The following is a 16,552-nucleotide window of genomic DNA, read 5'->3' on the forward strand; positions in this document are numbered from 1 at the left end:
AATAAAATAAAGGCATTGTGTCCAACTACACCAAAAAAAAAAAGGGCATTCAAACTAACAAGTAAAATTACCTCTTTGTATGTCACATGGTCTTACATACAGAAAACAGTAAAGATTCCATAAAAAAAAAAAAAAGAAAAAAGAAAACCTGCTAGGACTAATAAATGAATTCAGTAAAGTAGAAGGACACAAAAATCAACACAGAAATTAGTTGCATTTCTATACCCTGACACTGAACAATCCTAAAAGGAAATAAGAAAAAACAATTCCATGTGCAAAAGCATCAAGAAGTTTGGGTGTGGCTCTCGCCTATATTCAGAGCTATTCCACAGCTGAGGCAGGAGGATCCCAAGTTGGAGGCTAGCCCACAGCAACTCAGCAAGACCTGTCTCAAAAAATAACAAGGGCTGTGGGTGTATTTCAGTGATAGAGCTCCCCCTGGGTTCAATCCCCAGTTACTAGAGGAAATGAATTTTAAAAAAATAAAAATAAATTTTAAAAAAGGTAAAATACTTAGGAATAAACTTCACCAAGGAGACAAAAGACTTACACAGTGAAAAGTACAAAACACTACTCCAGTCTTCATGGATTGGAAGACTTAATATATTTACAATGACCATATCATCTAAAATGATCCAGAGTCAACACAGCCCCTATCAAAATTCCAAAGGCATTTTTGCAGAAGTAGAAAAACTCATCCTAAAATTCATATGGAATCTCAAAGAACCCAAAGAGCAAGACAATATTGAAAAAGAAGAACAAAGTCTGAAGACTTATATTTCTTTATTTCAAAATATATTACAAAGCTACAGTAATCAAAAACAGTGTCAATGCCCTACAGACTAAACAATGGATGAAAACAGAGGCCAGAAGTAAATACTCTTATATACAGTCAAACAATTATCAACCAAGGTGCCAAGATCATTTGATGGGGAAAGGACATCCAAAATTAGTTCAAGCCCAGTGCAGTGACAAATGTCTATAATCCTAGCTGCTCAGGAGGCTCAGGCAGGAGCATCACAAGTTTGAGGTCAGACTGGGTGATTTTGTGGGACCCTGTCTCAAAATAAAAAAGAAAGGGGTTGGGGATATAGCTTAGTGGTAGAGCACCCCTAGGTTTTAGGGGTAGAGAGACAAATCAACAGTGAAAAGGCAAGGCAACCCACAGAATTGCATAACATATCTGCAAACCAAGTATCTGATAGACTAAATACTCAGAATATATAAGGAAATCCTACAACTCAAAAGCAAAACCACCAGGTTTGAAAATATGCAAAGGGTTGAATAGAAATTTCTCCAAAGATAGTATGAGGCACTAAGCAACTCAGTGAGACCTTGTCTCTAAATAAAATATAAAATAAGGCTGGGGATATGGCTCAGTGGTTGAGTGCCCCCAAGTTCAATTCCTGGTACAAAAAAAAAAAAAAAGCCAATCGGCAGTGAAAACTGCTCTACATCACACATATCAAAATCACAATATAAGGGCTGGGGTTGTGACTCAGTGTCAGAGCATTTGCCTAGCATGCGTGAGGCACTGGGTTCAATTCTCAGCATCACATACAAATAAATAAAGGTCCTTCAACTAAAAAAAAAATTTTTTTTTTAAATCACAATATCAACTCATTAGGATGGTCACTATAAAAAAAAAAAAAAAGCAACAGAAAATGAGTGTTACCAAAGATGTGGAGAAACTGGGGCCCCATGTATTGTTGGTGAGATTGTAAAATGGTGCAACTGCTCTGGAAAGCAGTATGGGATGGCGGCGGGGGGGGGGGAGGGGGGTCCACAAAAAATGAAAACAGAATGATTGCCATTATGATCCAGCAAGATTCCACTTGAAGGCATATATCTGACAGTATTGAGAAGAATTGATCTCAAGGAGAGTGGAAAGTTCCAATATTTTACTGGGAGGTAAAAGATCTGGCTTCTCTAGCTCCAAATCTCCTGGATATTACATGATTTTATGAACCACTGTTATTTTTAGTGGATATCATAATGGCATATGGTTATGCTTTTTAAGCAAAGGATTTATACCGAATTGCTTATGGGGGAAAAAAATTACGTTTCCTAAGACTTAATATGCTTATGCTAAAAAAGAAATATGAAAGAGTGTGGAAAAAGGGCAGATGGGAAAGAGTGGCAGGAGAGTCACAATGTTGATGCTGGGTGACAGGGACATGTCAGTATGCTATTCTACTTTCATGAGAATTCCCATAATAAAAAGTTTAAAACAAATCAAAGAAGAAAAGGCTGGATGGATGTTTTAAATGGTTGGCAGAATTAATTTTATATATATATATATATATTTGTGTGTGTGTGTGTATGTGTGTGTGTGATGGGGGAAGAGGGTGCTGGGGATTGAACCCAGGACTTTGTGCATGCAATAAGCACTCTACCAACTGAGCTATATCCCCAGCCCTAATTTTTTGTATTTTATAACAATATAACACATGCTATTATTAATTATAAAAAGCATTACATTTCAATTTGCATCTAATGAATAGAAAAACAAAACAGAATGATCAAGCTTCAAGTAAGGTTCTTCATCACAGCCACAAGCATGAAGAAAACTAGTCCATTCAGTGCATTGAACAGAGGGAACAAAGGGTGCAACAGGGACACATCTGAACAATAATAGAGAAATTTCTTCTGGGAACATCCTCTCCCCTACCCCCCTACCCCAAGTCAGGGAATACAAACCAAGAATAAGAGAATGTTAATGCCTTTTCTTGGATTCCTAGGGTGGCCTTACTTCCTTTCTGTTAATAGAAAAGCAATCCATCAAGCAAAGAGTTCAGAGTGGGTGAAGGGTACACAGACCACAAAATGATGACATCCAAGAGAGACAAGGATCCAAGATAAACAACAGAACTTGATGAAGGCTGATTTCATCAAGCACAGGGCACTTGAGAAAGATCTAGAAATCAAGAAACCAGCAAAATATCAAGTTCAGCAGGGAAGTCAGTCGCTATCAACAGAACCAAAAGGTAGGAATGAAATGTCAACAACTAGCCTAGTCAGGTGCAATCTCAAACAAAGGAGAACTGAAAAAGGCAGTAAGAATGATGCCCCAACTGAGGCTGGGTCACAAAGGAGAGAGAACATTCGGAAGAGCAGTTGGAGGTGTGGCAGGCTTGGCAGTGGTACCCTGCAAAGAGAGTCAGGGAACTGGGTGCTGTGCTGTGTCCATTCCTAGAATTCCACCATTTGTAAAACGTTTTTTTTTTTGTTTGTTTGTTTTATTATTATTATTATTATTTTTAAAGCTTCTCCAGCCAAGTGTGGTGGCACATGCCTATAATCCCAGCAACTTAGGAGGCTAAGACAGAAGGATCCCAAGTTCAAGGCCAGCTTCAGCAATTTAGCGAGGACCTAAGCAACTTGGACCCGGTCTCAAAATAAAAAAATTTAAAAGGACAGGGTGGTGGCTGAGAATGTAGCTCAGTGGTAAAGCACCCCTGGGTTAAATAAAATAAAAAGGTTCTCCAGGGTCCCTTCCATTGCTCTGAAATTCTATACAGGGGGAAAAAAAATAAGAAAACCATCAGTTTCACCTCAAAGACATTTATTAAACTTGACGGGATGGTTCACTTTTGATGCCTTCGCTACCCAGGAACAAGGGATGGGGTTCTGGAGAACCCAGAAGAACAAAGAAAAAGTGAAGACACTCCATCTGCCAGGCAGAGCATACACAAGAAGACTAACATGGGGAGGGGAAGATGACTTCCCACGAGTTGCTGCTGCAACATCTCACGGGGCCCTGGTAACAGGTGGAATGCTATTCACCCACATTCCCCAGGATCAGTTGCTCCAGAAATTCTCTGGGCACCTGTGCACAGGATAGTTCCTTAGCAAGCTCACATGTTGTCAATATATTCACATAACTATGCACAGTGCTACACGGAACTCAGGCACCATGTCTTGATTCCCACCCCAACGAAACAATCTTGAAAGCCACAGTTCTGTGAGGTCACCTCACTGACCTATGATGCCCCACTAGTGAGCAGGAGAGCGAGACCCTCCCATCAGAGTGTGTCTGTGCTCCCTGTCAGCCCCATGTCTAAAAATTACTCAGAAGTTAACACTGAGCCCAAGCCCTCAGATTTCTCAAGCCTTTCTAAGAGGAGGGCTTATTGGTATTCCAAAGTCCAAGGTTCATTTCTTCTGGCAAGGTCTAGGCCAAGAGGTTGGGAATCACTCCAGGGCAGTCACCCCTACTTCTTTTTCTGAGTCTAGAAGTCATTAAGGAACGATCCTGTTATTTCTGTTGCCAGAGTCTAAGGGCAGCTCTCCTGGGGCAAGACAGGTGGATTGGAATCTGCCCACCAGGAAGAACAGTTCCTGAACTCCAGGGCTCAGGAGGGGAAGCTGGAAAGGCCCTGCAAGAGGCATAGAGCCCTGCCACACCCCATGAAAGCTTCAACTTCCCCATGGGTGGATTGTGAACCTTAACTTCTCGTCAGACCCCAACCTGGGGTGAGAAGTAGGGGGCCCCAGTTTCCTGACTCTTCCTCAAATGTTAACAGCCTACACCCAAACTAGCTAATTTCCTTGTAGGCTCTGTTCCACGTAGTGGTGGGTAAACTGAAGTCAGACTTCAGCAAATAACTCTGAAGGAACATCAGGTTCTGGTTTGTTCTCCTTTTGCAGTTAACTGTGTGAGACTCTATACTCAAATATAATGACAAAGCTACTTAACCACCAGACAGTGGAAAGAACTTTCAGTAGGAGGCAGACCTGGCTTCTAGCCCCAAGTCTCCAACCTGTCTTTGTTTTTCATGATGTTGGGGATCTCTCCTAGGGCCCTGCATATACTAGGCAAACGCTATGTCAGTAAGCTACGTCCCCAGCCCTTCAACATACCTTGTCATGTTGGGGTGCCTTGCCTCTTTCTCTTAGTTTCCTCATCTATAAATACAGAAGCCACCTGTCCCTAATTACCTCACCCAAGTATAAAAGACAAGGGAGGTAAAACCCCGAGGTCCTAAGCAGCAGAATGACCATCACCTGCCAGAGAGCTTTTTTTTTTTTTTTTTTTGCTCAAGCAGCCCCCATCCCAGGCCACCCAAGAGCACGAACGGCATTACTCAAGACCTGAACACGAGAGGCCCTCTGTGTTCCAGCAGTTTTTGCTAATGCCCTCAATAAAGCTGATTCCGTCAGAACCCAGCAGAATAAGACAATATTCTCCAGCAATCCAAGGGACTTCCGAGCTTACCTGTTGTCCCACATTACCTACCAATACCACCTCTAGAAAGGTTCTAGATCTAAGTCCTAAAGAAGGTTTAAAAAACACCAAGAGGAAGACACACTCCTACCCCTTTCAGGTTCTAAACGAGCAACTCCACATTGGGGTTCTTCCCTGTGAGCTCTGCAGGAGGACTTCACTTCACACCAACTGGAAAACAGAAGCATGTCCTCTTATAGGTGTCCTAAGTGGCCTCATAGGTGCATACCAAAAAGCAAGTAGCCACTTAAAGAATTAAACCAGCCTGAACTTGCCAGGCAACCCCACTACAAATCACTGTTCATGTTAGGTTTGTGACCAAGGGGGTGCTGTCATGGCTGAAGGGGTAAAGCTGGCAAATAACTCTGAAGAGGGACGGAGGGGGAAGGGTAGGGGAGGGCAGGGGTACTGAGGGCAGGGCTGGTTCAGGGAGCCTGTTGCAAGATGAGCTCTGTGATCTCTGCCCTGCTCCCCAGCCTCATGGGAATCCCATAGTAGGCTGTCCCTGGACTGACATATACAAACGTAGTCTGGGCCACTTGGTAGAGACCTGCAAAGAAGGGGTTCAGGAGATATGCTGCCACGTTCAACGGGAAGATTTGCCCAGCATGTGTGTGCCCAGAAAGGATCAGGTTAATATCTGGCCGCGCCTGGAGGGCTCTCTTGGCAGCCAGGGGCTGGTGAGCTAGCAAAATGATGGTGTGGTCTGGGGTGCAGTCCCCCAGGGCCTTGTCAAGATCCATGCCATGGCCAGAGTAGTGCAGAATGTCTGCTTCGATATCATCCACTCCGGCCAAGCAGATCCAGTCTTCACTTTCACCACCACCACCGCCACGCTGGGCCCCCGTGGCAGAAATCTTCACATTCTCATTGTGAAGTGGCCGGACACGCAGGGACTCCAGCAGTGCAAACCAGTTGCTGACATCCGACGTATAGTACTCATGATTGCCCGTGACAAAGTAGGTGCCAAGGCGTGAATGAAGCTGGCCCAAAGGAGCAACAGCCGTCCGAAGGACAGAGGCTTCTGAATCAGAGAGGTCACCCACAATCACCGTGACATCGGGTTCCAATGCATTCACCATCTTCACAAACATCTCCATCTTGGTCCTGCCCACTGTGGGCCCCAAGTGAATGTCAGAGAGGAGCACGATCTTGAGGTTGTTCATAGACAGGGGCAGCTGAGGGATGGGCAGCTCCACGGTTTTCACTGCTGGGGGCTTAGCAGCATTCAGGAGCCCCATCATGCTGAGCACGGCAGTCACCACCACCGCCAGGGCAGGCCTGAGCACCAGCTTCCTCGACTTGTCAAGGCTGCCCACGATCCTACCGCTGCGCCAGGCCAAGAGCTGGTAGGCCTGCTCCATGCCGCTGAGGATGCAGAGGAAGAAAACCATGATGATATAAGCACCCAGGCAGGAATAGGCCGCCAGGGAAAAGAAATAGGGCTCCTCGGCCACCAGAAAGAGCATGGTGAAGAAACTGGAATGGGCCAGGGCCAGAAACACCATCACGACCAGTTTCCAAAGCTGGAAACAGGTGGACTCCATTGCTGGGGAGTGACAGAGGTTGCTCACTGTGCTACGCCAGATGTAGAGGGAACCAATGAGCATGAGCGAGTTGACAAAGAGAGCAAGCTGCAGGCGGAACAGCCATCGCCAGGCCCTGAGCTCCAGGCTCTGTGCCAGATAGGAGCGGGAGAGGATCATGGACACGAAGACAGTGACCGCAGCCAGGGCAGCCTTCGAGCCCAGGGAGAGCTGCCTGAAGTGCGCCATTCTCTCTGCTCCTAGAAGAGTCCCCACCAGTTCTGTGCAGGCGGGCTCTGGAAGGCGAGTTCCTTAGAAAGGACAGTGGCCAACGAGAGGCTTCCAGGTCAGCTCGGCCTGCAACCAGGAACTGGTGTCAGCTTTGTGGGATATTAGAGTCGCTTTATCCCCATTCAAAACCCGATGGCCACTAATATCTGCCCAACCTGCCTCAAATCTAAGCCACTCAAATAGTCAGGTACTACACTACTGTTATTTAAATACAAACACACAGCATGGTGACATGATGGGCAGCTTTTATTTTTGCACAGCGTTCTGTATGTTTAAACTTTCTCCACAGTAAGCTTGAACATTTTTTTAAAATAAGAAAGACATTATTCTACATCAACAGTTCTCAAGTGACACCCTCTCAGAAGATCCATTTAGTCAGACACTATTTTCATACTACTACTAAGCCATCACCACTTTTTCCATTCTCACTGTCATGCATATACAGTAGAGCTTTCTAGAAGCTACATGACATGTCATATGGTAATGGACTAAATGCAGAAGTACATTTAAAAATGTCTCTTATTAAGACACAGAATGTAAAACAATGTGACTGCACCCTGATATTGAGAAATACTATTATCTTTCATAAGAATATGTTTATTACTATGTAATAGTCTTGTTACTTCTAAAAGAAATTGATAAATATTTTCAAATTTTGTCCAGGACATTGAAAGCAATAAATGCAAACAAGGCAATAAAGGAAAGCTAGGCTGCTGGCTCTAATCTTCAGCTCTAGACACAGAAGCCCAGAAGGGACACCTAAGAATTCCTGAGGTGATGCTGGCCTCCCCTTGAGGGCCTCAGACAGGGTACACCCCACCCACTTAATGATGCTTTAGGAGAGTGATGATCTATTACCCAGAGGGCTGCTCTGTAGACCTGTTCTTCATCCACAAATCCTTATCTACCCCTCTTCAGATACTGGTTAAGATCTTCCTCCCATCCCCCACTCCATTCTGCCACTGAACTATTTCCCAGTTCTACCTTCAACAGCTTCTTATAGTTGTCTAGCTCCAACCTCAGAGTTCCTCTAGACCTTTCAATTATGACAAAAAAAATGTTTAATAAGGGGGGGGAGGCAAGAGAGATGGGGGCAGGAGAACCACAGACAGATGGAGAGGGAGCAGCAGCTGCCAATACCCAATTTGAGACAACCTTTTCCCAAAATGAAAATATTCTCAGCAGCTGTTTTCCAAATACTTAAGATTTTCCATCTTGGTTTTAGATAAATAACTTTGTTCTGGGAGCGTATTGATAGCCTTTTATCAAAGGGTGTAACTCATAAGTCAACAGGTTCAAATCCCACCAACCTGTATTAAAAGGTGCCCAGACTCAATGCACCTGAACTCTGGAGGAACCCAACAGAAGTTGATTTGTTGAACGTGCAGTGAGGCAATTGCGCGTTCCAAACTACTCCCTCTCTTTCCGCAGATGTGACGCAGAGCTCCCCAGGTGAACGCCCCCACGCCCCAACAGCCTCTCTGACCACGATCTGTCAACGCTGGTGCCCACCTGCAGCCTGCCTCCTCCCACCCTCAATCTGGCCTGCAAAACCCTAAAGAAAAAGGGTCCCACGAACGCGATGAAACACCATGCCCAATAGCAGGCGGCGGGGGATTGGCGAGGAGGAGACCAGATGTTTGAAAGGAAGATCACCCTCCAGAAAAACATTACAAGGTTCATCTTTGAGGGGGCCTCTCCTGACCCCATTTATCTCCTTCCGGAGCGCTCCGCAGAGCACGGAACTAGGCAAGGGAGGGCGCACCAAACCGGAGTCCACTGAGCCCTCCAATAGCCCGCACGACTTGGATTCCCTCTCCTGGAAATCCGAAATTGAATAGGTTTAGGCGCACCTCATCTCCCCACCTCGTTACACAAATGGGGAAGTAGGTCCATGCAAAAGGAGCAGTCCGAGCGGAACACACAGGCGACCCAGCTACAGGGAAGGACGCGCGCCCCGCCCGATCTGCCCGGCCCGCCCCCGACAGGAAGGCCAGTCCATTGCCTGAGCTCGGCCTGTTGCCTGCCTGCTCCGGGACACTCCGGGGTCTCAAGCTCCCGGCTTTGCCAGGACCTGAGGTGACCACGGCCTCAGTCTGGCTTCCCATCAGCCTGCCCCCAGCAGTGCGTCCCAGCGCTGGAGTCCCGCAGACTTACGAGCAAGCCGCCCGCAGAACCCAGCAGCAGCGGCGCCAGCATCAAAGAGAGGATGCGAACCAGGACCCCGATCATAACCATTCTCCAACCTCTCAGCTCCGCAGTCGGCGCCGGGGCCAGCCGCTCGGCCTTTCTTGGCTGAGGACCCGCAGCCTGGCGCCGCCCCCTCGCCTGCTCCGCCCCCGGCTCCACCCCGCGGTAGCCGAGCCCGGGGTTGAGGTGAAAGGGAGAGCCCTCGCCCGCGTGATTGCAGCGCAGGGTTATCTGTTTTTTGCTAGTGACGGCCTAGGGGAGAACCCTTTGGAATGGCGATCGAGAGGCCCTACTGTCAACAGCTTGATAACGCTCCCGGGAGCTGGACATTGCCAAGGGGTCTCCTTTTCCCTTGGCGGCTTGGAGAGAACTCAAGGGGGAAATTGATAACACTAAACCTAACTCCGATCCTAAAACTCTAAAGCACGGGTTCTCGAAGTGTGGTCTATGGTCCAACCAAATCGACATCACCTGGAACTTATTAGAAATGCAAATTCTGGAGCCCCCTCCCAAAAAACCCTGAATCAGAAACTGGGGTGGGGTGGGGTGGGGGTATGAAACCCAGCTATCTCTAATTTTACATACTCTCCAACTCATTATGATCTATGCTGAAGTTCGAGAACCATTGCTCTAATTACGGATAAATTTAGAAGTGTGATTCAGCTGTGGCAAAATTTATTCTAATGTCAACCTCCAAAACAGTTGGGTCTGCAGTTTATTTCATGGAGTTTTGAGTGATGAGAGCAGCAGTGCCTCCCACCTTTCAGTTTTGCATTTGGTTCTCTTGTCATCTCTGCGTTGTAGGCAGATCTGTCAAATGGGCATGAACAGCACTATTTTTACATTTGGAGAAAGGTTTCGGTGTAAACTAATTTGTCCTGGGCCTCAGATAACTTCCAGACTTTAATGCAAAGTTACCCTCTTTTTCCTGGTTGTTTCCCTGCACTCTTTGAAAATCCCACTGTTCTTTCACTACCCAAGTTTCAACTGGGGCTCAGTGGAAGCGCACTTGCCCGGCATGTGTGAAGCACTGGGTTCGATTCTCAGCACCGCATAAAAATAAATAAAAAAATAAAAGTCTGTCAACAACTAAAAAAAAAAAAATTAAAAAAAAAAAAACTTAAGGGAAGAAAACTTTAGGGATATTGCTTTTAAGTATATGTATTTAAATTTTCCCAGTTGTATTGCGTTAAAACTTACATAACATAAAATCCAATCTTTTAGATGTCATTGTCTAACTTTTTATTTTGTTAACTTTTTATTTTGAAAAACAAACGTGTGGTCTAATTATGCTATTGACAAAGACTCTCCCCTTGACCAGACTTTAGTTAGATTCCTCTGAGCTCTCTTCTCAATTAAGTCTCCAATGTGGCCTTCCTATTTTGTCTTTCCCTTGCTAGGCCTCATCACCTTGTATAACTCCTTATATCATGTATTTGTTTTGTGTTGCTTTTTGTATCTAGTAGTTTTTTTTTTAATAAGTAAAAAGTTTTTACTTTTTAAGGAGTCAAAATAGTAATCTTAGCTTATCTCTTGATGTTGCAAAAAACCTTTTTCATATTGTATAACAACATATCCAAACCTCCTGTTTGCCCATGCCCTCTCCCACTGGACATTTCCTTGAGAGACCAGGACAGGATCAGTCACTGATTTTCCTTCTATTCATGCATATAATGCCAACTCCCCCTCCTTGATCTGTGAAGTCCTTTCTTAACTCTGCAATTCTAATCCAGTACTGAAGAGCAAGAGTTTGCTGGGAAAGGTGACACACACCTGTAAAGCCAGCTACTCAGGAGGCTGAGGCAGGAAAATAAAAAGTTCAAGGCCAATCTGAGAAACTTGGCAAGACCCTGACTCAAAATAAAACTAAAATTAAAAAAGACTGGGAATATAGCTTAGTGGTCAAGCACTTCTGGGTTCAATCCCAACTACTCCTTCCCAACATCCCCCCGCCCCCAAAAGAGGAAGGACTTCAGGACAGGCAACAGTCAGAATTCTGCCTCTGCTACTTACCATTTATCTGACTGTGGACAAGTTGCATAATCTCTCTGAGCTGTAGTTTCTTCATTGGTGAAAAAGACATAACAACATCAAATTCACTGGGTAATGGTGGTGGTGGTGGGAGTTACCAGAGACAATGGTTGGCAAATACAAGATATTAGTGGGACAGTTGATGAAATCAGAATTAGACTTGTAGATCAGATAATATCATGCATCGATGTTAATGTCCCTCATCTCCATAATGGCCCAGAATCTAAAGATTAAATAGTAGTTTTGTATTGATTTTGATCAATGCTGTAGATATGTTAGAGAATGTTCTTGGTGTTTGGAAACAAAAGGACATGATCTTTGCAACTGACTCTACCAGTCCCAAAACTAAAAAACTAAAAATGTGGAAAGAGAAAGTCCCAAAACTAAAAATGTGGAAAGAGAAAACAGGATTCAAGAGTTGGTAGTCTAGACATGAAAAGAACGCAGGAAAGGTAAGTAAATGTGGAAAATGTTAACATTTGGGGACTCAGTGAAGAGATTCTTTGTACTGTTTCCGCCCCACCCCCTTCGCCCCACCAACCTTTTTCTAGTCTGAAATTACTGCAAAATGAAGTTTAAAAAATTTTTAGCACAGAGCTGGGGCTGTAACTCAGTGGTAAAGTGCTTGTCTCACACATGTGAGGCACTGGGTTCAATCCTCAGCACCACCTTAAAAAATGAATAAGTGGGGCTGGGGTTGTGGCTCAGTGAAAGAGTGCTCGGTTAGATCCTCAGCACCACATAAAAATAAACAAAATAAAGATATTGTGTCCGAAGAATCATTAACCATATATAACAGTGAAAAAAAAAGATATTGTGTCCGTGTGTAACTAAAAAAAATTTAAAAAATAAATAAGTATACAAAAAGATATTGTGTCCATTTACAACTAAAAAAATTTTTAGCACAGAACAAATTCAACTTTTTCCACCTTCCCCAGCCTATAGACTCAAGGTTATTAATAATGTGCAATAGATTTGTTTAGCTGAACTGAGATGGACAGGGTTTTGAGCAGAGTTGGCAAACTAAAGAGCAGAGGACGAAATCCAGCCTTCTGCCTGCTTTTGAATGGTCTGCCATGCTAAGAATAGATTTTACATTTTTTAGATGAATGAAAACAAATCAAAAGAGTCATCTTATGACTGAAAATTTGGGATTTTCCCCAGTACTGGGACTTGAATGTAGGGGCACCGTACCACTAAGCTATATCCCCAATCTTTTTTATTTTTTACTTTTTTTGAGATATTTATTTTTTAGTTGGAGACAATATCTTTATTTATTTATTTTTATGTGGTGCTGAGGATCAAACCCAGGGCCTCACATGTGCTAGGCAAGCGCTCTACCACTGAGCCCCCCAGCCCCAGCTATTTTTTACTTTTTTGAGACAGGGTTTTGCTGAGTTTCCCAGGCTGGACTCAAACTTTTTTTTTTTTTTAAGTTGTAGTATATCTTTATTTATTTATTTTTATGTGGTGCTGAGGATCAAACCCAGTGCTTCACATGTGGGAGGCAAAAGCTGTACCACTGAGCTACACACCGCCCCAGCCCACTAGACTCAAACTTTCAATACTCCTGCTTTGGCTTCCTGAATTGCTGAAATAACAGGTATGCACCACCATACTCCGCTAAAATATGATATTTTTTAAAAAAATATGACATTTAAATATCAGTATTCATAAATAAAATTTTATTGGAACACGACTGCCTCCAATTATCTGCATATGGCTTTATTCACACTACAGTGGCACAGACAAGTCAATGCAATGAGACTTCAGAGCCCACAAACCTAAAATACTTATTATCTGGCCCTTTATAGTAAAGCTTGCCAAGAGAATATAGATTGTAGTTTGTTTCTGAGATTTTAGTACTTGGCTTTGTATTGTAGTTGGAAAAAAATATATATATATATATAAAATATATATTTATTAAAAATATATATATTAAATATATATATATATATATATTATTTTTAAAAAAATTTTCAGGCAGGGTCTCTTAGTACTTGGCTTTGTATTGTAGTTGAAATTTTTTTTTTTTTTTTTAATTTTCAGGCAGGGTCTCATTAAGTTGTTGAGGCTGACCTTAAACTTTTGCTCCTCCTGCCTCAGCCTTTTCAGTTTCTGGGATTGCAGGAGTGTGCCTCCATGTCTGGTTCACATTGCTGACTTTAGAGTCTGAGTTACTTTCCTAAGGCGGTGCTTCCACTTATCCTTTATTTTGAGCTCCTGTTCACATGCATGTGTAGAATATGATGAGATATAAAGTCCCCTGCCGCAGGCTGCCGGGTATATGCAATGTTACCATGTAGAGACTCATCTCTAGTAAGAAAGATGGCCACATACACAACTAAATGTGGTACTTGTGCTATTACAGACCAGTACTACTCAAAGGGTGGTCCGTGGATCAGTGCAATGAGATAAATACAGAAATTCAGATATGGCACTTAGAAACTTATACCAATTTAAGAAAGTAAGTTTGTTGAATCTAAAGATAAAAACATAGATGGGAATTGTGTATGTGTATTATCATTTCATTTTTCTACTAATTTATTTTCATTATATTTTATATAAAATAGTCCTTGATACATGGAAAAGAGCACTGATAAAAAGACATAAAATTGATCCTTCAGGGCTGGGGTTGTAGCTCAGTGGTTGAGCACTTGTGTCAGATATGGGAAGCACTGGGTTCGATCCTCAGCACCACATCAAAAAATAAATAAATAAATAAAATAAAGATATTGTGTCCGTCTACAACTAAAAAATAAATAAATAAACAACAACAACAAAAACCTGATCCTTCACTAAAGGTGGTTTGAGAAGCACAGAGGCCTCAATAGTAGGATAAGAACAACAAGGGGAGAGACATGTACTGGCCAGAAATATACATGAACACTTTGTTTTTATGTCCTTAACGGACTCTGCTCACAAATTAAGAACCAATCTGACTTTTTGCTCTATTTTCTTTTTTGGCCTTGGCAGAACTTTCCCACTTAACAAAGTTCAGTTCCCAATGTTTGTTCTAATCAGTGTAAAATTTTGCCTAACTTTATGTTTCTAATATTTTTTTTTTGAGCTGAAACACTTTTTTTATTGGACATTTTTGATACTCTGCAGAGTTCACCCTTTTACTAAACCTACTTTGTATCCCAAGTGTGGGACTCCTAGATTCAAATGTTTATACACAAGAACATTTGGAATTTTCAGGTTTCACTTTGTTTTGCACTATAAAGATAGATGGAAATAGAGATGCAAATTAGACATAGTTTGTGCTGGATGCTTTAAAGTTCACACAAAATATCAGTTCAAAGTGTTCACTCTGTCTAATTTTCTTAGTCAATGTAGGTCTAATCAGAGCCATGCAGAAAGATCTTTCTCTATCTGTGCTTTAGGAACTAGCAGGAAAATGCCGACCTACTGAACTAGCTACAAAAATTTTTCATCAGATTTTTTGATATGTGGCCTGATTCATATTTTCATATTTTACCTAAACAAACTTTGTTCTCCAAGTTCTTTTTTTTTTTTTTAGTTTCAAGGGTTTGGGGACAGGAACAGTTTGAAGTTTCTAATATTTTAAAATGCCATTTAAATGATTGTAATTTGAAATAGGTTTTAGGGGTAATTAAATGATATATATTAAAGGTGAAAAAAATAAAAAGATATGACAACTAAATGTGATGTGTGATCCTGGATTAGATCTTGGATCAGAAAACAGATAACTCTAAAGTATCATCGGGACAATTAACAAAATTTGAGTATAGACTACGGACTAGAAAATAACATTGTAGCCACACTAAATTTCCTAATTTCAATAAGTACTATGGCTGTGTTCTTAGAACATGTACCCTGAAATACTTTAGGGGTAAAGAAGCATAGTGCCTGCACCTTACTCTCAGATGATAATAGTTCCATGTTTATACCTGTATATGTAATTATATACCATACATAATACACATATATCACAAGTATAAAATACAAGCAAGTAATAAAGTAAATGAAGTAAAATGTTAATTGGTGAAGCAGGTAAAGGGCATACAGGAATTCTCATTTGAAAATTTAAATTTTTAAAAAAGTAAAAAACAACAACAATAAAATCTTCAGCAAAAAAATGTGGACCATTCTACTGTGCAGCAATCCCTTATCTTGATTCCTATCATTAAGTTTTTTACCCAGAAAGTCCTGAACCCCTTGTCTTGGGGTTAAGTTGTGCAAGAAGCTGATAGGTATGGTTATGAAATAATAAAAGTGATAAAATTGTGAAATGATGAACCAACCGTTTCCCCACAGATTCCAATAAAAGTCAATAGTTACATATCAGGAACTGAACCAAACCATATGACAGTCATGTGTTTTAGGGTGCTTTTGTCCCCGTTTGTCTTTTCAGGAGTTTGAGACACCTGAAAACATCAAATGCCCCTGGGGAGACCTGCCTTAGGGGAAAACTAAAATGACTTTGTTTGCAACATTCTTCTTTCCTATCTTTTTACTATAATTTTCCTATCTGTCCAGGGCATCTGCTTCCCACTGTCTCTCGGCTGCAAGTTTGGAGGTATCTTTGGTAATTGTTTTTCTATTTTCCCTTTTACATCTGCTCTATTTCCAAAGCCTGATGTTTCTTCTTCACCTGGGTCTCCTAGATTTATTTAGCCAACTTCTCTGTTTTTATAACCACATCTGCATGTATGATTTACCTCTTCCTTAAATGATCACCATAGTTTTCTGAGTAGATCAAAAGTTACAACTACTGCTGGGTGTGGTAGCACACATCTATAATCCCAGCAGCTCAGGAGGCTGAGGCAGGAGGATATCTGAGTTCAAAGCCAGCCTCACTCAGCAAAGGCAAGGTGCTAAGCAACTCAGTGAGACCCTGTCTCTACATAAAATACAAAATAGGGCTGATTAGTAGTCACTGCCCCTGAGTTCAATCTCCAGTACAGAAAAAAAAATTCGATTTAACATTATGCTGGCCCACTGGGTATATTATTTTATTTTATGGTACTGTGTGGATTGAACCCAGAGGTTATTTACCATGGAACCACACCCCCTGTACTTTTTATTTTATTTAAAAAAATTTTTTTAGATGTAGATGGACACAATATCTTTATTTTTATTTGTTTATTTTTTTATCTTTATTTTATTTATTTATTTTTATGTGGTGCTGGGGACTGAACCTAGGGCCTCAGACGTGCGAGGTAAGCGCTCTACCACTGAGCTACAACCCCAGCCCTGTACTTTCTATTTTATTTTGAGATAGATTCTTGATAAGTGACTGAGATTGGTCTCTAACTCATGT

General features: G+C 42.2%; 2 protein-coding genes across 5 annotated transcripts in view; both read right to left on the reverse strand.

Annotated features, from left to right (window-relative positions):
- Positions 1 to 9,333, reverse strand: part of Glb1 (galactosidase beta 1) — a 91,893-nt gene extending 82,560 nt beyond the window's left edge. The window contains exon 1 of one of the 2 annotated variants that reach the window (XM_046436998.2): positions 9,202 to 9,333. In XM_046436998.2, coding sequence (XP_046292954.1) covers positions 9,202 to 9,282 — 81 coding nt within the window. In that variant the 5' untranslated portion in view covers positions 9,283 to 9,333. The other variant, XM_058576802.1, reaches the window with a different exon arrangement.
- Tmppe (transmembrane protein with metallophosphoesterase domain) lies at positions 765 to 9,341 on the reverse strand. 3 transcript variants are annotated; one of them, XM_058576803.1, is made up of 2 exons: positions 9,202 to 9,341; positions 765 to 7,110 (listed from the first exon to the last, which is right to left on the reverse strand). In XM_058576803.1, exon 2 carries the CDS (start codon positions 7,000 to 7,002, stop codon positions 5,653 to 5,655), a length of 1,350 nt encoding a protein of 449 aa, XP_058432786.1. In that variant the 5' UTR covers positions 7,003 to 7,110; positions 9,202 to 9,341; the 3' UTR covers positions 765 to 5,652. The 3 variants fall into 3 exon arrangements, with proteins under 3 accessions (XP_058432786.1, XP_046292955.1, XP_058432787.1); XM_046436999.2 differs by lacking the exon at positions 9,202 to 9,341 and adding an exon at positions 8,898 to 9,011; XM_058576804.1 differs by lacking the exon at positions 9,202 to 9,341 and adding an exon at positions 8,355 to 8,890.
- Positions 9,342 to 16,552: the final 7,211 nt, after the last annotated feature.

Source organism: Marmota monax, unplaced genomic scaffold (genome assembly GCF_021218885.2).
Source record: "Marmota monax isolate L192 unplaced genomic scaffold, Marmota_monax_Labrador192_F-V1.1 WCK01_AAM20220418_F8-fsc00021, whole genome shotgun sequence".
Taxonomy (NCBI): domain Eukaryota; kingdom Metazoa; phylum Chordata; class Mammalia; order Rodentia; family Sciuridae; genus Marmota; species Marmota monax.